The 27810-nt window shown below is 35.8% G+C and overlaps 1 protein-coding gene and 1 non-coding gene across 3 annotated transcripts in view; both read right to left on the bottom strand.

Annotated features, from left to right (window-relative positions):
• SMAD4 (SMAD family member 4) overlaps window positions 1-27810 on the bottom strand; it is a 61078-nt gene that overhangs the window by 22913 nt on the left and 10355 nt on the right. Inside the window, exons 2-9 of one of the 2 annotated variants that reach the window (XM_087439247.1) lie at window positions 22462-22840; window positions 21419-21593; window positions 20961-20990; window positions 16185-16397; window positions 12998-13117; window positions 12787-12903; window positions 11271-11321; window positions 3563-3746 (exon numbers count right to left, since the gene is read on the bottom strand). In XM_087439247.1, coding sequence (XP_087295373.1) covers window positions 3563-3746; window positions 11271-11321; window positions 12787-12903; window positions 12998-13117; window positions 16185-16397; window positions 20961-20990; window positions 21419-21593; window positions 22462-22710 — 1139 coding nt within the window. In that variant the 5' untranslated portion in view covers window positions 22711-22840. The remainder of the gene's footprint in view (window positions 1-3562; window positions 3747-11270; window positions 11322-12786; window positions 12904-12997; window positions 13118-16184; window positions 16398-20960; window positions 20991-21418; window positions 21594-22461; window positions 22841-27810) is intronic. The other variant, XM_087439248.1, reaches the window with a different exon arrangement.
• On the bottom strand, window positions 6119-6196 carry LOC147915313 (small nucleolar RNA SNORD36). The gene has a single exon (XR_015554346.1). It is a non-coding gene; the product is annotated as a small nucleolar RNA SNORD36 (small nucleolar RNA).

Genomic DNA, 27810 nt, shown 5'->3' with positions numbered 1-27810 from the left:
GATAAACAAAATCGACAAACCCTTAGCCAGGCTTACTAAGAAAAAAAGAGAAAAGTCTCAAGTAAATAAAATTAGAAATCAAACAGGAGAAATTACAACGGATACTACAGAAATACAGAGGATTATAAGAGAATACTATGAGAAATTATATGCCAACAAATTGGAAAATCTAGAAGAAATGGATAAATTCTTAGGCTCATACAACCTCCCAAAACTGAACCAAGAAGAAATGGAGAATCTGAATAAACCAATCACAAGTAAAGAGATTGAAATAGTAATCAAAAACCTCCCAAAAAATAAAATTCCAGGACCAGATGGCTTCTCTGGTGAATTTTACCAAACATTCAAAGAAGATTTAATACCCATCCTTCTCAAACTATTCCAAAAAATAGAGGAAGATAGAACACTTCCTAAATCATTCTACGAGGCCAACATCACCTTGATACCAAAGCCAGACAAAGACAATACAAAGAAAGAAAATTACAGGCCAATATCACTGATGAACATTGATGCAAAAATCCTCAACAAAATATTGGCAAACCGAATACAACAATACATTAAAAAGATCATACACCATGATCAAGTGGGATTTATACCAGAGACGCAGGGATGGTTCAACATCCGCAAATCAATCAAGGTGATACATCACATCAACAAAACAAAGAATAAAAACCACATGATCATCTCAATAGATGCAGAGAAGGCATTTGACAAGATACAACATCCATTTATGATAAAAACTCTCAACAAAATGGGAACAGAAGGAAAGTACCTCAACATAATAAAGGCTATTTATGACAAACCCACAGCCAACATCATACTCAATGGGGAAAGACTGAAAGCCATTCCTCTGAGAACAGGAACGAGGCAGGGCTGCCCACTCTCACCACTCCTGTTCAACATAGTACTGGAGGTTTTGGCCAGAGCAATTAGGCAAGAAAAAGGAATAAAAGGAATCCAAATAGGTAATGAAGAAGTGAAACTCTCACTATTTGCAGATGACATGACTGTATATACAGAAAACCCTACAGAATCTGTTGGAAAACTATTAGAAACAATCAACAACTACAGCAAAGTTGCAGGGTACAAAATCAATCTACAAAAATCAGTTGGATTTCTGTACGCTAACAATGAACTAACAGAAAGAGAGCTCAAAAAGATAATACCATTTACAATTGCATCAAAAAGAATAAAATACCTAGGAATAAATCTTACCAAGGAGGTGAAGGACCTATACAATGAGAACTACAAGACATTATTGAAAGAAATCCATGATGACATAAAGAAATGGAAAGACATCCCATGCACGTGGATTGGAAGAATAAACATAGTTAAAATGTCTATATTACCTAAAGAAATCTACAGATTCAATGCAATCCCAATCAGAATCCCAATGACATTCTTCACAGAAATAGAAAAAAGAATACTAAAATTTATATGGGGCAACAAAAGACCCCGAATAGCTAAAGAAATCCTAAGAAAAAAGAACAAAGCAGGAGGCATCACAATCCCTGACTTCAAAACATACTACAAAGCAATAGTAATCAAAACAGCATGGTACTGGTACAAAAACAGACACACAGATCAATGGAACAGAACTGAAAGCCCAGAAATAAAACCACACATATAAGGACAGCGAATTTTCGACAAAGGTGCTAAGAACATACAATGGAGAAAGGAAAGTTTCTTCAATAAATGGTGTTGGGAAAACTGGACAGCCATACGCAAAAGAATGAAAGTGGACCATCTGCTATCGCCATTCACAAAAATTAACTCAAAATGGATCAAAGACCTGAAGGTGAGACCGGAAACTATAAAACTCATAGAAGAAAATATAGGCAACACACTATTTGACATTGGTTATAAAGGAATCTTTTCGGATGACATGCCTTCCCAGACTAGGGAAACTAAAGAAAAAACAAACAAGTGGGACTTTATCAGATTAAAGAGCTTCTACAAGACAAACGAAACCAGAATCAAGATGAACAGACAACCCACCAGCTGGGAGAGAATATTTGCAAAACATACATCTGACAAGGGGTTGATCTTCATAATATATAAAGAACTCACACAACTGAACAACAAAAAAACAAACAACCCGATCAAAAAATGGGCAGAGGAAATGAACAGACACTTCTCCAAAGAAGATATACAGATGGCCAATAGGCACATGAAAAGATGTTCAACATCACTAATCATCAGGGAAATGCAAACCAAAACAACACTAGGATATCACCTCACACCCATTAGAATGGCTATAATCACCAAGACAAAAAACAAGTGTTGGAGAGGATGTGGAGAAACAGAAACCCTCATACACAGCTGGTGGGAATGCAAACTAGTGCAGCCTCTATGGAAAACGGTATGGAGATTCCTCAAAGAATTAAAAATAGAGATGCCCTATGACCCAGCCATCCCACTACTGGGAATCTACCCAACGAACCTGAAATCAACAATCCAAAGAGGCTTATGCACCCCTATGTTCACTGCAGCATTATTCACCATAGCCAAGAAGTGGAGGCAACCTAAGTGTTCCTTGACTGACGACTGGATGAAGAAAATGTGGTATATATAGACAATGGAATACTACTCAGCCATAAAAAAGACAAAATTGTCCCATTTGCAACAACATGGATGGGCCTGGAGCGTATTATGTTAAGTGAAATAAGCAAGAAAGAGAAAGACAAACACTGTATGATCTCACTCATATGTGGAATATAAAGCAACACATGGACCGAGAAAACTGTACTGTGGTTACCAGGGGCAGTGGGGGTGGGGGGTGGGCACAAGGGGTGAAGGGAGTCATATATATGGTGATGGACAAACAAAAATGCACAACCCAATATTTCACAATGTTAAAAACCATTAAACATCAATAGAAAAAAAAAAAAGGAAAAAAAAAAATGAAAGTTTATCAAAATTTACTTCACCATTTCAGTTTTATTATCAGTTTTCCAATATGATAAATAACACTTGCAGTAACATGCCCTCATTTTGTATTATTTCAATAGATTTTTAGAAATAATACATGATCAGAGGAAATAAAAATTAGTTTTCAAACTGGATTCCAAAAGGTCTAGTTACTATTCAATACACAGAAACCTCACTAACTTAAAAAACAGACCATCTTTTATCACATTTTTTTTTGTGAGGAAGATCAGCCCTTAGCTAACATCCATGCCAATCCTCCTCTTTTTGCTGAGGAAGACTGGCCCTGGGCTAACATCCCTGCCTATCTTCCTCTACTTTATATGGGATGCCGCCACAGCACGGCCTGACAAGCGGTGCACCGGTGTGCGCCCGGGATCCAAACCCAGGCCGCCAGCAGTGGAGCGCGCGCACTTAACTGCTACGCCACAGGGCCGCCCATTTTATCACATTTTAAATAACAAACATCCAGAATTAAAATGGAATGCTTACAAATTCTGAATTTTCAAGATAACCTTTATTCTTTTATCTATATTCGAAAACATATGATCTACATTGAAATATATAACTTCAAATAAAAGGTAATGTACTATATTCAATTTTTAAAATAACTATCTAACTATACAATCAATACCTTGCTCTCTCAATGGCTTCTGTCCTGTGGACATTGGAGAGTTGACCCAAGCAAAAGCGATCTCCTCCAGAAGGGTCCACGTATCCATCAACAGTAACAATAGGGCAGCTTGAAGGAACCTTAAATGTCTCTCCTACTTGAACATCCATTTCAAAGTAAGCAATGGAACACCAATACTCAGGAGCTATAGGAGATAAATGGGAGAGAACATCCACCCATGAGAGAAAAATACAGTTTTCACTTTCACTCCCTAAGTCAAAGCTTTTCCTAAAAGAATGAGTGAAGGGAGGGGAGAAGCAGCATCTGAAAAGCACCCAAAAGAATTTAATCCAAATGACAATGCATTAAAGAGCAGGCATTTCCATGTCTTCTATTGTTCAGCTCAGTACCTAGCACTGTGGAAACTCCAGTCATTTTTAAAATCTAGAATTTGAGGTTCTTACCTCAAAGGACCCAGTCAACTGAGAACTTAAAGAATGGAGGTCATCAGCATCTAAAATAAATTATTTTACCATGCTGTTTCATTTGACTGCATATAATATTTTCTATGTAGTTTTGAACTTTTATTTTTTAAAAACACACTGACTTTAAGATACATTCCAAGGAAGTGTTCTTGAATAACATCAATCCATGGCATTTTTTTATGGATCCCTAATTGAGAGAAAGACCATAAGCAAGTCAGCCATCCCAGACCGGAGTCAAGGTGAATTACACTCCAACTACACAGTTGCTGTGAGCAGGAATTCTCAATTGTCTCTTGGTTGAAAGGTCATTTGTCCCATCTGTATTTCTGGTGAAATCAATTCATGTTAACTACTATAATTTTAACTTTGAAGATGTATTTAGTGTATTCATTTCAACGACAGTAAATGACAAAATAATTTTAAATGATTGGGGAAAAAAAGAAGGCACTACTTGGTTTGGTTTACAAATATAATTGAACAAATATTTCTAATTTTTGTTTGAATACAACGAATGTTACACAGAGCACACACACATAGAAATTATTTGGTTTTCCTTTTTAAACTAATTTAACAGATATTTATGGAGAATCTGGCATCATTCTAGCACTACATACACAGCAGCAAACAAGACAGCTATTGTCCCTACTCTGATGGAGATGCAGAGGCAGACAAGCAAACAAATGAACAAGATAACTCAGGTAATGATAAACACTGTGAAGAAAATAAAACAGGGTATGGGACAGAAGATGAGTGGGAAGAACACTTTAGACTAGGTGGTATGAGTTACATCCTATCTGAACAAGGGAGACCTGAAAGACCATGTATCCATGTGAAGATTGTGAACATTTCAAGAGGAGAGCAAATGCAAAGGCCCTAGAGTGGAAATGGGATTGACATATTTAAGGGAAAAAAAGGTCAGGGGCCGGCCCCGTGGCTTAGCAGTCAAGTGAGCATGCTCCACTGCTGGCAGCCCGGGTTCGGATCCCGTGCGCGCACCGACGCACCACTTCTCCAGCCATGCTGAGGCCACGTCCCACATACAGCAACTAGAAGGATGTGCAACTATGACATACAACTATCTACTGGGGCTTTGGGGAGAAAAAAAAAAGGAGGATTGGCAATAGATGTTAGCTCAGAGCCAGTCTTCCTCAGCAAAAAGAGGAGGATTAGCATGGATGTTAGATCTTCCTCACAAAAAAAAAAAAAAAAAGAACCTCTCCATTGGAGAAAAAAAAAAAGAAAAAGAGAAAAAAGGTCAGTGCCCTTTATTAGAGAATGAAAGTTTTCTGCTGATAAACCAATTATTTGTCCACAACTCAATGTGCTATTCATGAACTTTGACTGAACTAGAATTTGAAGCAATAAAACTTGCAACAATCTGAAAAGATACTTAGAATGACAAAAAAATATATATCTTTTCAAACTCCCAAGATATCTTAAAATGAAGTATGATTGATGCTGAAAATATATTTTTTAAAAAGTCCTGTAAAGTCTATGTATCTAATTGCTGTTCAAAACGTCATCAAGGAAGAAAGTACCTTCCAATGAAGAATTAATAAAACAGACCACATGAAGACTGGGTGATTCAAAAACTTAAAAATTCAAATGTTTTGCCACACAGATCAAATCAACTAATCATGAATACAAACATTCCTTAAATGTTTTTGATTATCATTAGAACATGAAAACTAGTGATATACTAAAGTGTCTTCTTAAAAACCCAGTCTTATTTATGGAGTTATTTTTTATACTGAAATTCTTTATTAAAGACATCACATTACGCTATGGATAAGAAGCTTTAGCAAACATAACTGTCAGGTATACTGGTTGAAGCTAAAACTAAAGAGGTTGTCTAAGACAAGAAACCAATTATCCAATGTTTTGGCAGCAAAAAACAGTAATAGAACTTAAAAGTGGTCTTTAATCAACCAGTCCAAATGGTAAATTTTGTCACAAACAATGGCCTGAAGTCATGAATGTTTACAATGCTGAGTAAAAAAATGAGGCCCCAGTACATGTACTTCCTAGTTCATACTGAAGAACACTATCCAGAAGTAAAGTTCCACAGCAAGCAAACTTTCTTCCATGAGAGTCAATTCAGGGGTAAAAACAGGAGTTGTATAATCTCCATGCTTAAATAAGAAAAATATACTTTTATCATCATGAATTGCATCATCTGCAACTGCACTTAAACCTTATTTTATTATTTCCCAGTCACCAAAGGGTTTGTTTTGTTTGTTTGCCTAATATTTCAGACAACATACAATAATGATGGTTATATAAAGCTGCATCTCTGAACAGGTTTAATAGGAGTTGATCTGCTAGTATTGGGAAGAAGAGTTTTAAGAGACTTGAGGATAAAAAGAAACTGGCATCAGAGTTGCACCACAGACCACGGATGAAAAAGGACCACCTATTAAGAGATTATTAAGGCCTAAAAAAGTAGGAGGAAGGGGGATACTATCTGTGAGGACAGAGAGGGCTAGAGGTAATCTAAGTGGGTTCCAGAGACCTTGGCAGTGTTGGGATACAAAATACCACGTGAAAAACTTTTCTATTCCTTCAAATTTGCTAAAGAGCCAAGAGGGAACATTCTCATTTTTCAAAAAAGGAGAAGGGAATAGGAAACACTCATTAAGCCTTTCTGGATCTCTCCCCGCTCTTTTGCTCCAAGGCCCAAATGCCATATAATAGTGACAAGCCTGCAGCTTTTCAAAACTAGCATCAACAGTAGGACAGAATTATTCAGTTCAGAGAGAGCTTTCTTAAAGCCCCAACTCATTTGAAAGGGAGTGGGATTGTTATGTGCTTGCTGACGTTGATATTTTTAGTTTCTTGTTGCTATATTAGTGAAGTTGAGCCGGTCTCATGAAGCCTATGGGCTGCTCATCACTGGCTAGAGAAAAGGTTTTAAAAGACTGAGTTACCAACATGAAATTTTTTTTTTTACAATATAAGAACTCAGCTAAATATTTTTTGTAATGAGGAAATGTATTATAAAGCACAGTTTTATCAAGTAAATGTTGTTCAATTATAATGGGAAATGTAAGTCTCTAAAGCACTATCTTCAATTTCTAAAATAGTCATTCAAGAAAAAGTTAAAATTTGGTTAAAGCTCCTAAGAGATGCATTGTGAATTATTCCTTTTATTATTTAGATCTGAATGAGATGCCCAATGAGAATCTTTTATGAACACATAAAGGTATTCTCTTGAATGGTGAAGAGTTCCAAAGTACCAGAACACAACCTGAATTTGGAAACTTGCAGATTTTTAATCCATTTGTGAATTATCAAAACCACCTCGAAGACACTGAGGAAGCTCTTCATTTTACTATGCAATCACTATTTAACTTAATGAATATATCTCAGCTTTAAGAAAAGGCAAAAGCAGAGCTAGTCCATAAAAAAGAAATGAAATGACTGATATTTTCCAAAAATATTTTTTCAACTTAGTTATCACAGTCAAAGCATAGATATCACCAAGTATATGGCCTGTCTGAAATCTTTAACACTAAGGTAATGACCAATACTAATTATTTTCATTTTCTACAACTTATATTACCTATATCTCCTAAAACATTTATGCAACTATCTTCAAAAGTAATTTCTCAAAATAGATTCACCATATATTACTGAACATTTTTAATTATTAAAAATATTTTACATAGTCAGAAGTATATGCATATTTCCTGTCTAAATGGTCCTAAGTCTGTGGTAGAATATTTTAGCATTTCTTAATCAGACCTTAAAGGGCTGCATGTAACCATACACCTAATACAAACATTTTTACTTTGATGTCTTCTCTATTTCATGAAACAAGGATAGCAGATATATAAACTAACAACTGTAATTTAGTAGGATTAGAAAGTTACTAGACAGCAGAGGACACAAGGGATTAGGAAAGGCTGCCCAACAGCGGCATTCGAGCTGGATCTTAAAAGGGTCTGCCACATTTAGGACGGTAGGGGTATGTGGTATGGGCATCAAGACGGCCCCCAATGATTCTCACCTCCTGATATCCTGATATCCACTATCCTTGGATAGTGCCCTCCCCACAAAAAAGATCTCACAGAACTGATATGCGATTTTTGAGGCTAAGTCTTAAAAGACCCCGAGGGTCTGTCTTGCTTTCTCTTGACCACTCACTCTGGGGGAAGCTAGCTGTCATGTAAAGATACCCGAGAAGCTCTACAGAGAGGTCCACACTAAAAAGAAGTTGCCTGCCAACAGTAACACTAACTTGCCAGGTATGTGGGTAAACTACTCTGAAAGTGAATCCTTCAGCCCCAGAAAAGCCTTCAGATGATGGCAGCCGAAGCCAACAACTTGACTGCAACCTCAGGAGACTCTGAGCCAGAGCAAATCAGCTAAGCCACTCCCAGATCCCTGACCCACAGAAAGCAAGTTAATCAACTATTACTGCTGTTTTAGCCTGCTAAGTTTTGACAGTAATTTGTTGCAGAACAACAGATAACTAATATAGAGTATAAGACACATCAGGCAGAGAACAGCATGTGCAAAAAAAGCACAGAGAGATGATACAACCGAGCAAGCTTGGGTAAGCAATTCCGGATGGTTAAAGCGTAAAGACATGAGGCTAGAGAAGTACGCAGGGACCAGGATCAGAGACTCCTTTCTGCCCAGCTAAGGAATTTGGACTTTATCGTATGGCCAAGCAATGAGAAGGGGAATCAGTGCAATTCTTCACCAGAGAAATAACATAACTAGATTCAAATTTTAAAAGAAATAGTGAGTAGTAGTAGAGATTATATGGTGGAAAGGAGGCCACTATGACTGGAAGCTCTCCCAACAGGGAGACCAGTTAGAATATTCTTCTAACAGTACAAGACGACAAATGAAAAACAGTTTTGAGGTAAAACTTCTCTGAGGCCCATTAGTGTTCACAGCCATCTGGGTTCCAACCAGCTGACTCCATTAAAGGTGTATGCGCAGACCCAATCCCCTCCTACAACCACTGGATAGAGACCTTTCAGGATCATCCTCACCATTAAGTCACTTCCCATTCTACTCAAAGACAGAGGCTTTAATGCCAATGCAGGGTGCTACAAATGCATATCCTCATAACTAGTTAATACTATTCCCTAACCACCAGCTGTTAGGCCTCAACATTAGTTCTACCATGAAGAGAATAAAGTAAATCTATCAAGAGGACAAAAGCAGTTGCTGAAACCAAAATTGAGTCCAAATAACTAGCTAAATGCCTCTGCTCCCAACCCCACTCCATCATTCCATCCAGGATAGATGTCTCTTCAGAGCCCTGATTACCCTCACTCCTGCAGACCACCTTCCACTAAGCCATAGGAACATGAGACACCCCACTCCGCCAAGTTGCCAGGGGTCACTACTGACTCTCAAGGATGCTGCCCCAAAGGCAGCAAAAATTCTCATTCTTAAGACCCTAGATTTTCCTCTCTTATCACAATGTATTTATTCACACACACAAATTAAGATTCTGATTTAATTATTTCATTTATATAATTTCAAAGAGAAGTAATACCAAACTACAGAACTAAATTGTTTAGGGATGTATTTATCACTTTCGAAGAGCAAAAAAATAATCCTTAAAAAGCAAGATAGTGGTTATCTCTAGGAGAAGGAGAGGAAAAGTTTTTGACTTAGACAAAATGCATGGGGTAGGAAGGTTTCTGCAGGTGCCGTAATGTTTTAGTTCTCAATCTGGGTGGTTACTCAGGTGCTGGCTTTAATGTTATTCACTAGACCGTATGCATACTTGTTTTATGTACTTTTCTGTATATTACGTTTCTCAATAAAAATGTTTATAAAAAGGCAAGACCCCTTCACCCACAAAAAAAATGCTTAAAACCACAACAAATACACAAATAATATATAGAAAATCCACCCAAGAGGATAATTTAACTAGTAAATATGTATGGTTAAAAAATGTTTCTGTCCCACCAGCAGCATTTTTCTCCTAAACAAAACAAATATTATTTGTCTCCGAAATCAGCAAAAAGTTTATTAAACTATCACATCCATTGCTCATGAGCATGATAAAATGGTTCTCATACTTTGATGTGATCACTGTAATGCAATTTGGTCTTTTGATCCACAAATTCTTTAAATCTCTTAAACTGAAATATGAGATGAGTTATAAGCATAAAGCTTTTACCTTTGATGTTTTTTTTTAACAGCCAGAAGAAAATTGGAACCACCATAAATAATAAATAACAGAACACTGTTAAAGAAAATTATGTAGATCTATTTGAGGAACTATAAATTATCCTTTAAACTGATCATTACGGTTATTGTAGTCATATTTTTAAAAAATCTTTGTTGCAAACATATACTGAAATATTTACATATAAAAAGATTATATAAGATTTCCTTCAAAATAATAGGTGAGGGTATGAATGAAAAGTAGGTGAGGGTATGAATGAAAAAGGATTGGCCATTAGTTGATAAGAGCTGAAACTAAGGGATGATTACAATGGGGGGATTTCCTATACTATTCTGGTGTTGGTGTATGTTTGAAACTCTTCATAATAAAACATTTTTTTTAATTAGGAGAAAAAATTAAGGTGATGAGTTGAAATTGCATACTTGCATCTTTTTAAGCTAAGAAAAACAGATATGAAGGGTTGGAGGGGAGGAAAAATCAAAATCCTATGTTTATGTTAAAAAGCCTCTGATATTTTCTTTTATTTCCAAAGTTTCCGTTTCATTGCTTCTATAGTTTAAAAACTTATATTCAAACTCTGAATTGAGGGAAATCTACTTAGCTATTTACTCATTTGAACATAACTGAATCAAGCTGTTTCCAAATTCTGGTAAACCAGATTCCTGAATCTACCTTATCTTCTAAGACAGATACAGTGAACTATTTTTCTTTTCAGCATCTACTTCAGATTCCTCCCTAGCTTTTTAAGCTACAGTTTTACAGCTGTTCTATTTTGAAACCTCATTTTCTTCTGCTGCGTATTTATGTATTCAATGCTAAAACCAGTATTTTGGTACTTTATATTTTAGCTAAAAACATAGTTCTTGTCTTTTCTTCCAGAGATAGTTAAAAAGAATCAAATATAGACAGTTTATGCATGACTCTATCAGCTACTTGTAAACTGTTAACTCATGCCATAATGAGTACTGTTGTTATGTGAAAAGTTATGTTACTCTATAAGTATATTAAAACCTCTGTGTGTGCATATATTTCAATTACCATAAGGAAAATCTAAATACAGGGAATCAATTTTAAATACACTTACCAGGATGATTGGAAATGGGAGGCTGGAATGCAAGCTCATTGTGAACTGGCCCTAAAGACAAGACAATAAAAATCCCATTTTCATTTATTAAGTTTTCCAATGCTAAAACTTTTAATCAACTTTACTTAAATATAACTATCATACCTTAGGAGTTGTTTAGATCAAGCTTATGCAATGTCTAAGAACTTAAAAGCTTAGCTTAGATTACTTTATAATAAGAAAATATTCTTGAATTACTTTTGTGAGTATTTAATAGCTAACATTTTAGTGCTATGTGCCAACTGCTGTTAAGCAATTTATAATAAGTGTACGTGCAAAATATAATGTAAATTATAAATGCATTATTCATGTATTACAGTATAATCTATAATGCAATATATAATAATAATTCAAATAGTTAGGTCCATTCTATAAACAAGTGTTTATCGTTTATTAAATTAAGGTTATTTACATAATGGAACAGTAGCTAACATAACTGAGAGATTACCACGTGTTAAGACATTGTGCTACATATCTCACGTGAATTATTACATTTACTTCTGACAACATCCCTTGAGGGAGATACTACTATTACCCTTAAGGCTTAGGGAGGTTAAATAACTTGCTAATGGTCACAGAGCCAGTGAAGGGTCCAAACTCAGCAGCCCTAACCACTATGCAGGCCCAGGCAGCCATTAAAAATTATATTCTCTTAAGACATGGAAAAATAGTAACATAACTGAAAAAAGGCAGGATACAACAATATATACACAGTATGATCCGCTCCCTCCCCGCCAAATTTATATATACCCATTTACATGACTGGAAGGAAAAATATGACAAAATATTAAAAGTGGATATCTCTGGATAGTAGGATTCTGGGTAATTTTTATTTTCGTATTTACATTTTTCTGTATTTTCCAAGTTTTCTTTGGTACTATTTATATTATAATGGAGGAAAAGGGATTTAACACATACAAACGGTTTATTTATAATGGAGGAAAAAGGATTTAACATATACAAGAGATTTATATTCTTGATTTTACTAAGCCAAATGAACAATGCTCCTATTCTGCCTGAAACTACAAGCTATAGTTATCAGTAGGGTATTCTTCCCAATCAAGCCTGCACAGAGTAATGATAAGATTCAACATCTGAGTGTCTACAGTATGCTAAATACTATTGTGAGGGAACCCTTGAGATCTTGACACTCAAGGGGTTTCAATCCACTTAGGGTGGACACGTACAGCTACACATGAGATCTAAGAACATATACAAAGCAAACAAATGAATGGAAATCAATGTGATGTTAATGAAACACAAGCAACAAAGAAATAAATGTATTTAGTAAACATCACTCCTTTAAAACAAAGGTATGATAACCTACAAAAATAAATAACAGTTTACAAAAGATACTAATCATTTAATCAAACTAAATTGCAAGATGAATAAAAGATGTAAAAACATTTTTTAAAAAATAGAAATAAAACAAAGTCCTCAAAAAGAAAAGGCTCTTACGACAAAAACAAGAGCTTACAGTAATGTCCGGGATGGGGCGGCATAGGCGGGTGGTGCTGAAGATGGCCGTTTTGGTGGTGAGGCAAATTAGGTGTGTATGGTGCGGTTCTACTTCCAGTCCAGGTGGTAGTGCTGTCTAAAAATTAAGGCCCACATGGATTAATTTGCTTTTATGAAGTCTGCCTATTTTTTCTCAACTACTTAAAAGATTTTTAAAAGCATGTACATACTATGATGGTAAGTAGCTGGCTGACCAGTAAATCCATTCTGCTGCTGTCCTGGCTGAGGCCCTGAAGCTATCTGCAACAATCCTTCACTATGGCTGCCTGCCAGTATACTGGCTGGCTGACCTAGAGGAACAAGAAGACATTAATATGGTACATTTATAGATGCAATCCTATGGTTTTATACAGTAAATGAAGGACTAATTATATCTGATAGTCACAACTATAAAGATGGACAAAAAGTGGAACTCATCCATGGCTTATCAAATAAAAAGCCCTAAAGTCATCTATAAAGGCAAATCTTAATTTGAAGAAGTTCAAAATTATTCTAGCTTATGTAATTTCTAGCTAGTTTTAGTAATATTTCTTCACAAATATTCTTCAAACACCAGCAAAATCCCACTGTACGTCTAGCCTATCATAATAACTTCTTCAGAAGCACATCAGCTCACTCCTGGCCACTAAACTCCATTCAGTTCTGGACCTCTCTGATTAGGACCCCAAAAGTCCAGGCTCAAGAAAATGTTGAAAACCGCAAACTTCATTATCAGCACCAGTACTGGTAATGGCAGAATGCTAGGGTTTGATAAAAGAAAAGCAGAGCAGGCAAATATTTTAAATGAAATGTGATGGGTTAGGTGAAGAAGTTAAAAAAAGGTCCAACTCCACTGTCCAATCAATATAGCATTTGCTAGTTAAAAAAAAAAAAAGAAAGAAACCATCAGTCTACTTTGAAATTCTTTCATGTACTTTTAAAAACCAAGAATCACTTCTTTCCAAGAACACTAACATATTCCTGAATTTACAGGAAATTAGTTGCCTTCTCTATACGCAATATACCAGAAGGACTAAGCTTCCTCTGGCTTCTATTCTATTCAAAACATTCTACGATATTGCTACCTGACCTACATTTTTAAGGCTTTTTTTAGTGGAAAAAGCTTGATTTCTTTAAGCAAGCATTAATTAAGTCAATTGTTTACCTCATTTGGAAAGCACTGAAATTTCATAATTGTTATTTGTCACTGAATTCACCTCAATCTTTTGTCATCTAAATAGGAGTATAATCAGATAGAAGAGTAAATGACACCATTGCTCAAAGTATCAAGGAAAAGGAACATTTTTCTCCTCTCTACAAATCACATTTTCTTAAGGCTAAGATTGTAAACTTAAAAGCTAAAGAGATTATTTCAATATTCCCCAAATTATTTATTTTTAAAGATGTTTTCAGAAACCTCCCTTCCTACTCATCCAAAAAAAATTTTTGCAAGTTATCTTTAAAGGTTAATTATATTTTTACTCTTGCTTTTAACAAGTGTACATGCTATATACTCTTAGCTAACTTACAGAAACTGTCACTATACAGGAGGAATTAAACTATTGTAGTTTATAGAGATTTAGAAAGAGACCCTGAAGATATTCAGGTGCCAAATGAACATAAACTGTAAAGTAGCCCACTGCAGTTATCTGGACTGAGTGTTTCCATTACACAATTCCAAGTACATAAGATAAAATTAAACAATACAACTAAATCAGTTCTTGGAAAATAGTCTTCTAATTCCCCTATTTTAGTTCAATTTCTTTTCTTTCTTTTGATTCTATCAACAGACTTTTTGAGATCTAAGGGAACATTTTGCCACAAATTCTAAAATCTACAGATTACTACTCAACAGTAAAAACAGATTCAAAAATACCAAGACAAAATTATCTGCATTTCATTTATATCACTTTTTCCAGTCTTCAATAGGACTTGGCCCCAGGGAAGAGAACAGTTAAAATGACTGAAGTCACTTTAGCAATCACCAACAAAGGCATGCAAATTCAATCTCCAGATAAAATCAACAGAGGTAAGTGGCTGTGCTCTAGCACTAATCTATGCTCAAAAGGCTGTAATGTACCTTCTTTTACTCTCCGTCACTACCCACTCTGTCAACTATATTCCCAAATTGGTAAATAAAGAGTAGACAGATAACAGAAGCACCAAGTGGTTATAGGTCAGGTTCTAAAGTACGTGCTTAACCTATATGACCCACTTAGAATATGCTGTCTATGGTGAGACTGTGATCTCATGTAGCAAATCCAAAAGATACTGCTTTGAAGAGGTAAAATGAATTAAAGAAGGGGAAATTTGGTATACTTTACTTGAAAACTCAATTATAGAAATCAGTCCTCCATTTATTCCAAAGATCAAATTTCTATGTTGAATGTGACCTGATATTAAAGTAAGCAGAATAACGCTCCCTTTGGTAGCAGCTAACAAAGTATCAGTCCCGATCTATCAACAATCTACTGCTGATGTGGACTTAGACACAATGTCCTTAGCAACCAGATGCAAATAACACCATACACATGCCAAGATTCTGCTCTGTGATTAATTAAAAAAAAAGCTACTCCACTTGCCAAGCAGCAAACTGTCCAACCTTTGGTGACTGTGAAAATAAACAGCAGTATTAACAGAACTAGGTCATTATTGCCTTGATCAGGCCCCAAGAGAAGGTGAACCAAACAGACTTCTGCCTCCATGACGTGCCAGAGAAGGTGGCACCTCTATCATGGGAAGAACCTTTCTGAAATAGACTTCTTGTTTAAAAAATCGAGTTAAATATGTAGAATTTAGTTTTATTTAGAAATTGACTAAAATATTTAACACCTATCTTGAGGGATATATGTTATAAACAAGTTTGTCAAGATCCCTTTTTCTAAGTTTGCCCAATGGGAGACTGAGATGACTATTATAAACTAATATTCTGCCAGATAAAGCAAAATAAAAATACTGATTAAAGAAAAGTGTGCAATTCCATTAACACAGATTTTTATAAACATCTTGGTTCAAAACTACTTGCTAACTACTTAAATATTTTTCTAAAATGTATCTGAAAGCTCAAGAGGCTTCTTACTTCTGCATGTAATAGCAGATAAAGTACAAATTAGACTATTAATTTAAATCAGCATTATAACCAAAGTCATTACTTAAATTCCAAGTGACTCTACATCAACATAAAAACGTTTAAATAAACTACAGACACCATTTTTTCTAGGACCAACCCAAAAACCTATTTAATATTTGTTTACTTATGAAGATACCATAGTACTTTTAATTTTTACTTACTTGGAGTTTTCCTCCAAGTGACTACATATAAATATTCAATGGTCAAGGAAATTCAACTTGCTGACTACATCTGATTCTACAACTCACTTGTGGAAGCCACAGGAATGTTGGGAAAGTTGGTGGTGCTGGTAGCATTAGACTCAGATGGAGCTAACAGAGCTGGTGTGCTGTATGTCTCCGTTGATGCACGATTACTTGGTGGATGCTGGATGGTTTGAATTGAATGCCCTTCAGTAGACAACGATGGCTGTCCCTCAAAGTCATGAACATATTCATCCTTCACCAACATACTTGGTGGAGCTATATAGAAAATTAAACATATTTTAAAATCTTATAAGCTTCTATTTCCAGGAAAAAATCTTTTAAGTAACATAACAACACCTAAAATCAACTATAGTGTAAGTATCTCTAACTTAGAATTTTTTCATAATATTTTAAAAGCTTACTAATTTATCAGCAAAAGCTATTTATTTAGAGGAGTGGCATCAGATATATTTTATCAATCAATCTGACTGACTCCTTATCCGAAGCTAGACCATATTCCAAAAACCTCCAGCAATGGCCCTAAAGAAGTATTCCTTAGTTTCTTGATTAACCTAGAAGCAATAATCACCTTAAATGATTATTATCCTTCCTTATAACATGAGGCAGATGAAAACCAAATGGCTGGAGAAAATGTTTATCCAGCTGAGAAGACCAAATTGAGATCAAGTACTTAACTGTATCTTTTTGCTAATTTCACACTGTAGGACTATGAGTAGGATGTGACAGCTATCCAATTCCAGGATCTAGAATTATTAAGTAACATATTCTTTGAAAGTGAAGTGTATTGAATGTCCCTAAAGGGTTAGAACCAGACAGCAAAATCCTAAATGGTACAAACTGAAATTTCCTTCTAGAATCCCAATCCAAATAATGATGTTTGATAAATATGTGGCATGAGAAAACTCAATAATCAACATCTTTCACCTATGCGGTTACACCTCAATAAGCAAAAGCAAGACTCTAGCTGATACAACACAACACTTTTCCTTGAATAAACCAGGGAACAGTTGGCTTTGTTGTGAGGAAAAAAAGAAAACTAAAACTGCACTTACAATGTCAATTGTTCTCTGCCCAAAACCTCCCCATTTGTTTGTGGGCTCTTGTTTTGGGTTTGCTTTCTATCTTTAGCAACAACCTTTCAATGCTTCTGACCTAACACTACTCCAGAATTTTACAATCCACTGAACTCTAATACTAGGGTTCTCTTCTTAGAGCAGTCAACTAATAGTCAAAAAAAGACATTCTCTTTTCCATTAAGAATCAGCATACAGTGCTCCTTATCTTTCCCTATGTCAATCTTTGAAAAAATCTATTATACAAAAATACCAATTACATGGCTATTTTTAATTAAACTGAGAATATTTCAAAGTAGTAAGAATAAACCATTGTTCAAATTTCTATGTACAATCTCTTAAAGGGCTTTTCATGCATCAAAAGTCTTGAAGACATTGATACTTTTAAGATCCATAAATTCCACTCCAAAGAGTCTCTCTTTAGAAAATTCTATAGAAACAAGAAAATAACCAAAAGGATGCTTAACATATCATTATATATCAGTAAAAAAACTGGACCCAACCACTCATCACTAATGTTGACCAAATTATAAAAATACAAAGAAAAAATCGTCTAGGACATAAAGTGGGTATGACTGTATTTAACCAATCTTTTTTTTTTTAAAAAAATTACATTCTTCAACAAAGTTCTATGATTTTCTTCATATAGATCCTGACATCTCTAATTCCTAGATATTTTAGGTTTTTTGTTGTTATAGAGACTAGGATCTTTTAACCAAGATATTAGTATTGCTAGTACATAAGGAGAAAGCTATTGATTTGAGAAAACAGCTGGTCAACTTGATACTCATTGCTTCTGCTTTTCAGTTGACTCTTCAGCTTAATGGTCAATCATAACAACTGAATTCTGCTTTTAAAGAGTTACGCCTCACAACATTTTCTTGTTTAATATGTTAGCTAACCCTTCCCAAATGTAAGTTTGGGACTTCTACCAGTCTACAGGTCTCTTTAATCAAATAACTTAAAAGACATGTTTCTTAAGTAAAACTGCAGGTATCAACAAGGATAGATATCTGCAATACATTTTTGCCAAGAGAAAAAAAAAGTAGGTTACAAAGCATTATTGTCCACTATGATCATATGCATGTTTAAAAAATCATATACTGTAAGTAAAAAAGCAAGGTCCAGAACAGTACACAATATGGTTTTTGTGTAAGAAACAAGGGAAATAATACATGTGTTTTTGCACAAAGAAACCCTAGAAGGAAACACCAGAAACTAATAAAAGTGATTACCTGAGGTAGGGGGGAATGGGGGCAGGGGTGGGAGCACTTCTTTTCACTGTATACCTTTTTATAGTATTTTGATTTATGGATCATGTATTGCCTATTCAAAAAAATAAAATTAAAAAAAAACATATAGTATATATTTGTAAAGTCCAGAAAAACAGACACCAAACTATTAAGTATTTCTCTTTATGGACTAGCATTCAACAAATTCATTCACTGAAAAAATATTTATTGAGCACCTATGTTCCAGGTACTGTTCTAGCACTTGGGATACATCAACAAACAAAAAAAAGATCCCTGCCCTCATGGAGCTTACCGTCCTTTATAATATTTTTCTATTGTTTAAATATCTAATAATGAGCACACATCACTCCAGTTCCTCCAGGCTGTCTAATCTTAGCCAAGTTCCTTGACCTCTCCAGGCACTAGTCTCTTCATCTGATAAAGTGTGGATAATGCCACCTACCATGTAGGGGTATGAGAATGATGATACAATACTTGTAAATCATTTAGCTCAGTACCTGACACAAAATGAGTACTTAGTAAGTGTTAGCTATTATGATTTAACCATATTTTTAGAGTGGTCATACACGTATATAGTTATTACAAAATGTTCTATGAGGGGTAAGGAATGTACAGGGGACAAAAAAGTGGAAGCCACTGGGCTCATCCTAGACCTGTGCTCTTTATCACCACCAGCAGGCAGGCCACAGCACTTGCCTAATGGTACTGTCACTGTCTTATTTACCTTTTCTCTTCTCCACTAGACTATGAGCTCCCTGGAGTAGAGAAAACATACTTTATTTATCCTATCATCCCTGGAACCCAACACAGTACCAGGCAATACATGCTCATTAAATATTTGTTAAAATGAATATATAGGTAGATGTGGTCATGGAAAGTTTGATGAAAGAGATGAGACAGGCTAGAAATGATTACTACCAAGATCCCAACTCAAAAGTGAAGAAATTATCCCATTTTCTTAGCGTTCAGTTACCTGGCCTTGTATTCTTTCTTTGTCCAAATCTAGAAGGAGCTGTGAGAAACACCTGTTGTTTTCGGAGGGAGCAAGCCATTGAAGCCAGCCTTTACATAACCACCACTAGGGGGATCCACAAGGCTGAATACAGCCCTAGAGCCACTAAAAGGAGGCTATCAACCCACACAATCCCATCAATAACAGGTACTCATAACAGGAGCATTTTTAGGATATGAGAGGAGTGGGATGAGTCTTCTGAACTGGACCCCTCACAAACACCTCTCTAGGGAGATTCTGATATAGTTATCACTACAGTCTCCCAACCCCTAACACCCACTGTTTTAATTCTCCAAAACCATGGATGAAGAATGGTGAAGATCTGAAGGGTGCTTACTTTCAAAGAAAAGAAGTGCCATGATATCAATGTCTGTGGTGAAGAGGCAGGGCTTTACACAATCTTAAAGCTACCCTTCCTAGATCACCAAGACAGCTCCCATTACCAACCCACTGTTCTCAGAAACCTACTAACCATTAACAAATACCAAAAGGCACTAGAATCTTTCTCTATTATTAGTGATGTGGAAGAAAAGTGGAGAACGAAGACAAGTAGACTTTCATGTTCTTCTTAAATTTTGTTTAAGGTCAGATGATATCTCTGACCCACTCCTAAGATTCTGCAACAAAAGAGGTGCTAAGCCACTAATTTCCCTCCAGAACAATGACACACCTTTCTAAGATGATGGTGGCTCTTCATCAAAGTTTCTCTGCAAATTAATTAGTTTTTACAGAAATTTTAGTTCATTTACATGTTCTAAGTAACAGAGAAAGTTTTAACAGATCTCTGTTCTCAAATATTGCACTAAAAAACAAAACAAAAAACACACACCCCCATTTGTGTTTCATTTTCCCACCTCAAAACACTTTCTCCTTAAAAAACCAAAAAAACAAAAAACTCACTTTCGCCTTGTTAAAATAGGATTAGATCATCTCAGCATATACTTTAAAGTAGCCTTGTTTTATTTACTCAATATGTAACAAGACTGAAAAAAATATTAATATATATACAATTTTAAATCATCCTTAAAATTATCATATATAAAAATAAGTTAGGCTGAAATGAAGAAAAATTAGAATATTGGTATTCTTAAAGGATATGTAATACATGATTCCAAATTACCAACCACTACAGGTATTTATACCCATATAAACTCTGGGCTCTGTGAGATTTTCTTCCAAAATAGCCAGTTTTTACCAATTCAAAAAATATTCTTTCATTATATATTTTATGTTCCCCTATCATATTTTTTAGACTACTTTAGTTCACAAATAGTAGTTCAAGTCCAAAGAGCTAACAGCCTCTTTAAACCCAGTTTTAAATGCTGATGCAGGCAAAAAAAAAAATCTACATTTCCAAAGCAGTTAAGTTTTTTTCTTGTAAATGTTACTAGCACCCACACAAACTAATTCTAGGGCAATAAAAAATAGAGGGGACAGGATAAAAGAAAACAGAGAAAGTTACAAGAAGCAGATTACATACCATTACTCTGCAGTGTTAATCCTGAGAGATCTTAATTTTTTAAAAAAGAAGAGAAAAGAAAACATTAATAATTACCATGAAAATACTTTCTATTATATTTAAAATTATAAAATGTAAATTTAAGCCAGAGATTCAAAACTTCATGAACCATTTCAAGAATAGTAGTATAAATGCTATCTGACAACACATAAACTAAGTATTCAATTATATAATGCTTTCCATCTTTTTTTCAAAAACAATGTTCTAAATGGGCAAAATACCAACTGTATATACTTAGTTTTAGCAGTCAAAATACAAGTTTGTTCCCAAGTTCAAATTTAAATATTTATATTTCATTAAAAATGTCTGATTCTTTAACCTTAGTTGAAATTCTAGGCTATCCCTAAATTTATAATTTAACTTAGAAAAATTAAAATGCTATTAACATCTTTCTAAAGATAAAAGCAAAGTCTGCTTACCAATTCCAGGTGATACAACTCGTTCATAGTGATATGGATTCACACAGACACTATCACATTTTAAGTCAAATGCATACTGACAATATTTAACATGTTTTAGTTCATTTTTGTGAAGATCGGGCCACCTCCAGAGACGGGCATAGATCACATGAGGAAATCCTTTCCGACCAGCCACCTAGGAAAAATAAACAACCATTTTATTGAGCATCAGTTATGTGTCACACATTACACAGGCACTTTATATATGTTCTCATTTAATCCTTACAATCCTGCAAAGCCAGTATTATAATCCCCATTTCATAAATGAGAAAACTAAAGCTCAAAATAACTTACTTGGCCATAGTCACAACACAATGAATTAAAGTATGATTTCAAGGCCTGTGCTCAGGTTTTAAAAAATGCAAAAAAAAAAAGTATGAGTTTGTTGTAGAAACCACGCCTAAAATCTAGAAATCAAGTTTTTAAATCTAACAACGTAAGATTTCTATACGTTTCTCTAAAAATATTAAGCACAGGAGATGTATTAAGCAGTTTTACATGAAAAATGCAATCAGTGAAAATGAAAGGTAAAGAAAATTTGTGAAATATAAGCTTTTAACTCCTTAACTTTTAAAGACATGCTTGAATTCTTCCAGATTTTTTTTCATATAAAAGTACCAAACATACAATATTAGATTTCTAACTATAAAAGGACAAAGTATAGCTCAATTTTTTAAATGAGCATATAATACCAAAAAAGAAAAAAAAGGCTACAAGGATGAATACCAAAGTGCTAAAGGTGTGGGTTTTCTTCTGCTTTTTATTTTTATTTTCCAAATTTTCCACATTGAACTTTTTTATTAAAAAACTTTTAAGATATATCTTTATCACGTGGAAAACATATTCTCCCATATATTCCCATAATACATGCTGGCACAGGATAAACAGTATCTGAAGAGATGAAGCAAGCATTAAATTATCCCACAGTAACTTAAGAGGAAATATGAATTTTTTTTTAATCTGCTACTACCAAAGATAGAGAAAAACCCTAGTACAAGACTAACCTGAAGCCTTCCATCCAATGTTCTCTGTATGGTAACACATTTGCTAGGATGAGCTCCATTTGTAGTTATAGCTGTTATTAAAGAATCCAATTCATCTTTTTTCTCCTTCAGCTTCTTTACCAAACTTTCAATTGCTCTTTTTGCAAATGTTTCACTCTCTCCACCTTGTCTATGGCACATCAAACTATGTACAATGCTCAGACAGGCATCATTACTTGTTGGTGTATTCGTAATAGACATATTGTCCATCTGTTAAAGTTATTTCTTTTAAATCAAATATGTCTCCAATTTCCGGAGCAACTTTGATCTTTTGGAGGCAGTGAAAAACAACAGCTAATGTTGCAAGGAAAATTGTTAGTCATGTAGTATTCAGGATAACCTAAAAAAAAATGAGACACAGACATTAGAATACATTTCACAAAGTAGATTCAATTACTTGGGAAAAGATGAAATTGCTCCAGTTAAGTCAAAGACTCAATGCACATAATTAAAATTTGGTGTTTAGAGTTTTAAATGACTTTCAAATAATGTTGTTTTTGACATTTCAAAAATATTAAAGTTAGGCCTTCTCATTATTATAGAGGCATGCTCAATCAAGTCGTGTTCACTGGGCCGGCCCCGTGGCTTAGCGGTTAAGTGCGCACGCTCCGCTGCTGGCGGCCCAGGTTCGGATCCCGGGCGAGCACCGACACACCGCTTCTCCGGCCATGCTGAGGCCGCGTCCCACATACAGCAACTAGAATGGATGTGCAACTACGACATACAACTATCTACCGGGGCTTTGGGGGAAAAATAAATAAATAAAATCTTTAAAAAAAAAAAAAAAAAAGTCGTGTTCACTGTACTAGTCAAGTAAAAGCTTAACAGGACTGTTTTTTTTTTTTTTTGGTGACGAAGATCAGCCCTGAGCTAAAATCCAATGCCAATCCTTCCCTTTTTTTCTTTCTTTTTTTTTTTCTGTGTGCTGAGGAAGATTGGCCCTGGGCTAACATCTATGCCCATCTTCCTCTACTTTATATGGGACGCAGCCACAGCATGGCTTGACAAGCGGTGCATCAATGCGCACCCGGGATCCAAACCTGCAAACCCTGGGCCGCCGAGGCGGAACACGCGCACTTAACCGCTGCGCCACCGCACTGGCCCCTAACAGGACTTCCTAAAAGGATTACTTACGAAGACCAGCACTGTAAAATATTCTTGATTAACGACTAGTAAAACCCAAAAGTCTATCACTAATACACATGAAAAATTCACCATCACCTGGTACCAAACGCTGTTTATCAGTTAACAACACCCATCTTTGTTAAAAGAGACCACTGACAACAATAAAAAGATGAGGGGCCAGGCCGGTGGCGCAAGCGGTTGGGTGCGCGCGCTCCGCTGCGGCGGCCCGGGGTTCGCTGGTTCGGATCCCGGGCGCGCACCGACGCACTGCTTTGGCAAGCCATGCTGTGGCGGCGTCCCATATAAAGCGGAGGAGGATGGGCACGGATGTTAGCCCAGGGCCGTCTTCCTCGGCAAAAAAAGAGGAGGATTGGCGGATGTTAGCACAGGGCTGATCTCCTCACAAAAAAAAAAAAAAAAAAAAGATGAATAATAATTTTTAAATGGGCAAAGGACACTAATACTCATTTCTCCAAAGAAGAATGGCCAATAAGCACATGAAAGATGCTCAGCATCATTAGTCATTAGGGAAACGCAAATCAAAACCACAAGGAGATAGCACTTAACACCCACTACGTTGGATAAATCAAAAGGACAGACAATAAGTACTGATGAGAAGTGGAAAAAATGGCACCCTCATACATTGCTGGTGGATTGCAAAATGGTGCAGCCACTTTGGAAAGTAATCCGACAATTCCTCAAAATGTTAAACACAGAGTTACCATACGACGCAGCAATTCCACCCAAGGTTACTGAAAAACCTATGTCCACACAAAAACCAATGTAATATTATTCACTCATAAAAAGGAATGAAGTACTGATACATGCTGCAACATGGAAAACATGTTTTTGCGTGGAAATATGTTTTGCTGAACCTGCAAAACATATACTAAGTGAAAGAAGCCAGTCACTAAAGGCCACACATTGTATAACTGCATTTATATGAAATATCCAGGACAGGCAAATCACCTTTGACCTACCTCTCTTTCACTACCCGAACATTCCCTCGCAAAGATATTAATTCTTTACCTTAGTCATTTCTATCAGTCTCCTCCTTTCTATGCACCCTGCCACTGTTGTAGTTTTGAGCTTCCTTAGAATTTATATCAATCACTTGGTATTTAACACATGTTCCCCTCTACTGTTATACATTTTACTTAAATGCCTGTCTCCTCAACTAATTATAAGCCGCACATAGAGAAGTAGTTTTTCTTACCTCTTTGAATACTTAGCACTTGCCCACAGTCAATAAATACATGTTGCAGGTATACTTTCCAGACACCAAAGATTACCTGCATGGAGGGTTCTGGGAGTCAGAAATCTGGTTTAGAATCCCAGCTCTCATACTAAATAGTTGGACAAACTAACTCTCTAAACCTGAATTAAAAGGAAAGTATATAGAGCTCAAAGGAGAAAAGCTATATAAAGTGCCTAGCACATAATGTTCAGTAAAAAGCAGCTATTGTCTGAATACTAAAATGTTTAACTGTTTTAAAAGATTTTCCTAAAACACATTATGCATTTACCCTGCATTTTCTCCTATTAAAATCTGTCAAAGGGGCTGGCCTGGTGGCGTAGTGGTTAAGTTCGCGCCCTCCACTTCGGTGGCCTGGGGTTCGCAGGTTCTATCCCAGGCGCAGATCAACACATCTCATCAAGCCATGCTGTGGCAGCATCCCATATAAAGTGGAGGAAGATGGGCATGGATGTGAGCCCAGGGCCAATCTTCCTCAGCAAAAAGGGGAGGGCTGGCAATGGATGTTAGCTCAGGGCTAACCTTCCTCACACACACACAAAATCTGTCAAAGAAAATTTACGAAGAGAGGGACAGAAGTAAACCACTTATCCAGGACTCACAACCCAAAGGCATATAGAAGCCAGGTAAATTATATAAATGAATAAAATGTGCCAGGTATAAAAAAAAAGCACTGAAGAGTACAAGTGCATGCCCATCTAAAGTGGGTGGCCACTACTCACTTCTGACAGAAGTGGCATTTGAGAATGCCAGCACACTGTTGCCAGATCTTCAAGGACCATTCATACGTGAAATCTCATGTTTAAGTGTTGGCAACTTATTTGAGGGGAAACGAGAAGAAGGAAGAGGGAGAGAAACCACTGTGTATGCCAAACAAAACACACCTTTAACTCAAATCTGGCCCAAGAGAACCACCAGTTTGAAATCTCTGAATGCCAACCTCCCAACAATTTTAATTTCTAGACTGAAAGCTCTAGGGGACAAGGACTGTACTTGTCTTATTCATCATTAAATGCCCAATTCCCAGGACACGTAAGTTGTTGTTGTTGTCAAATGAATGCATTTCTGCATGTGCTTTCAGGTTCATGCTTATGCTATTTCTTTTGCCTAAAACATCCAGTCCTATTAATCCACTCGGTAAAGTTCTAACCATCCTTCAAAGTGCAGCTTAAATGTCTCAATTTCTCCAAGAGTTTTCCCTTAACACACTGTCTCCTCTCCCCTCAACCCTGGAGAATTACTTCCCTGGTGTGTTTACTGTGTATTCCCTGGTTATGTTACTTGATCCCCTCACTCAAATTTGAAACACACACCTATTACAACTCAACACATTATAATTATTTGATCATTTATTTGTCTCACACTCTCTTGCCACAAATCAAGAAGTTCAAGAAAACAGCAACACTTTCTCATCTTAGAAATTCTGAACACCATGCACAGTTCCTGACTTACACCAGGCAAATGTTTGTGGATTGACTATAGCTTTTTTATTCTGTGGCATTTCCTTGTAACAAATTTTGAAGAGTGTAAATACTTTTGTTGCTGAACTCATTTTCTGATATTACATTCAGAAGATTTGTACCAATTTATAATGTAATTAATGTGTTTGAGTGTAGCTATTTCACCACCATCTCATCATCATATGTTATCATTTCTAAAATCTTAGCTATCTGGGGGCCTAATGATATCTCAAAAACTGTTTTAATTGCAAATTTCTTTGAAAACATCCTTGCTTTGTTAAATAGCTTTCTCGTATGTTTTTGTCTTTGTTGTATTCCTACGACCACAAGTGCCTGAAACAATTTAAAAATTCCTTGTATAAAAAACAATACCAGCAGTGGTATATGGATGTTTTCCTACATTAAATAGCTTTAGATTATAATTTTTTTTTTATTTTCTTTTAATTTTTTTCCCCCAAAGCCCCAGTAGATGGTTATACGTCACAGCTGCACATCCTTCTAGTTGCTGTATGTGGGACGCGGCCTCAGCATGGCCGGAGAAGCAGTGCGTCGGTGCTCGCCCGGGATCCAAACCCGGGCCGCCAGCAGCAGAGCACACACACTTAACCACTAAGCCATGGGGCCAGCCTGATTATAATTGTTTTTAAAAGTGGTATGGAATGATAGTAGACAAGGGCACTAGACTGGTATAAATAAAATTACATGTTCTAATAAACGCTCTAGCAGCATGACTGGCCAAGTTAACATCTTTCAATTCTCTCTAGCAGCACGACTGGGCAAGTTAACATCTTTCAATTCTCTTATCTGTAAAATGGGAACAATATCTGCCTTCCCAACTTTACAGACTTGCTATGGTAATCAAATGCAACAACGTACACAAAAGCAATCTGGGAATCATAAATTGGCCAATTCAACAAACATCATATCTACTATGTGCAAAGCACACAGTTACAAAAACAACACATAATCAGAAAGTGGTTCTCAACTCTATCACTACAACATCTCATTTTTGTAACAAATAGTTTATATCACTCCCTTAGCTATTCTGAAACAAAGTTCTACCTACTTACACATATTTTTAAAAATTCAACAATGCCCTAATTGTAATATAAAGGAGAAAAAGATTAACATATAATAAAGTGTGTATTTCAATAAAAATGCTTAAGCATATCAACAAATTTAGAAAGTATAACAAAGAAGTTAGATACTTGGACTTATATGTAGAATCATCACAAATAATACAGCTACCAATTCAGACCTTCCAAGATAGGTGTGTTGTTTGGGCAACTCAAATAGCACAATGGCACTGCAGTTGGTGACATGGACTTCCCAAAACGGCAAACTCTTGATCAAGTTCCAAACAAAACAACTTCAATCAAAAAACTGAATTAAGAAAAACTTAATTCCTGAAAAAATGAGTATATATTAAGATGCAGTTAGGGGGTCTAGACTAATTACATGTTTTCCTCC

This window comes from Ceratotherium simum, chromosome 14, assembly GCF_057802395.1.
Source record: "Ceratotherium simum simum isolate JZ-2026a chromosome 14, ASM5780239v1, whole genome shotgun sequence".
Classification (NCBI taxonomy): Eukaryota; Metazoa; Chordata; class Mammalia; order Perissodactyla; family Rhinocerotidae; genus Ceratotherium; species Ceratotherium simum.
Note: the sequence above shows the minus strand (reverse complement) of the source record. Positions and strands in the feature narration are given on the sequence as shown.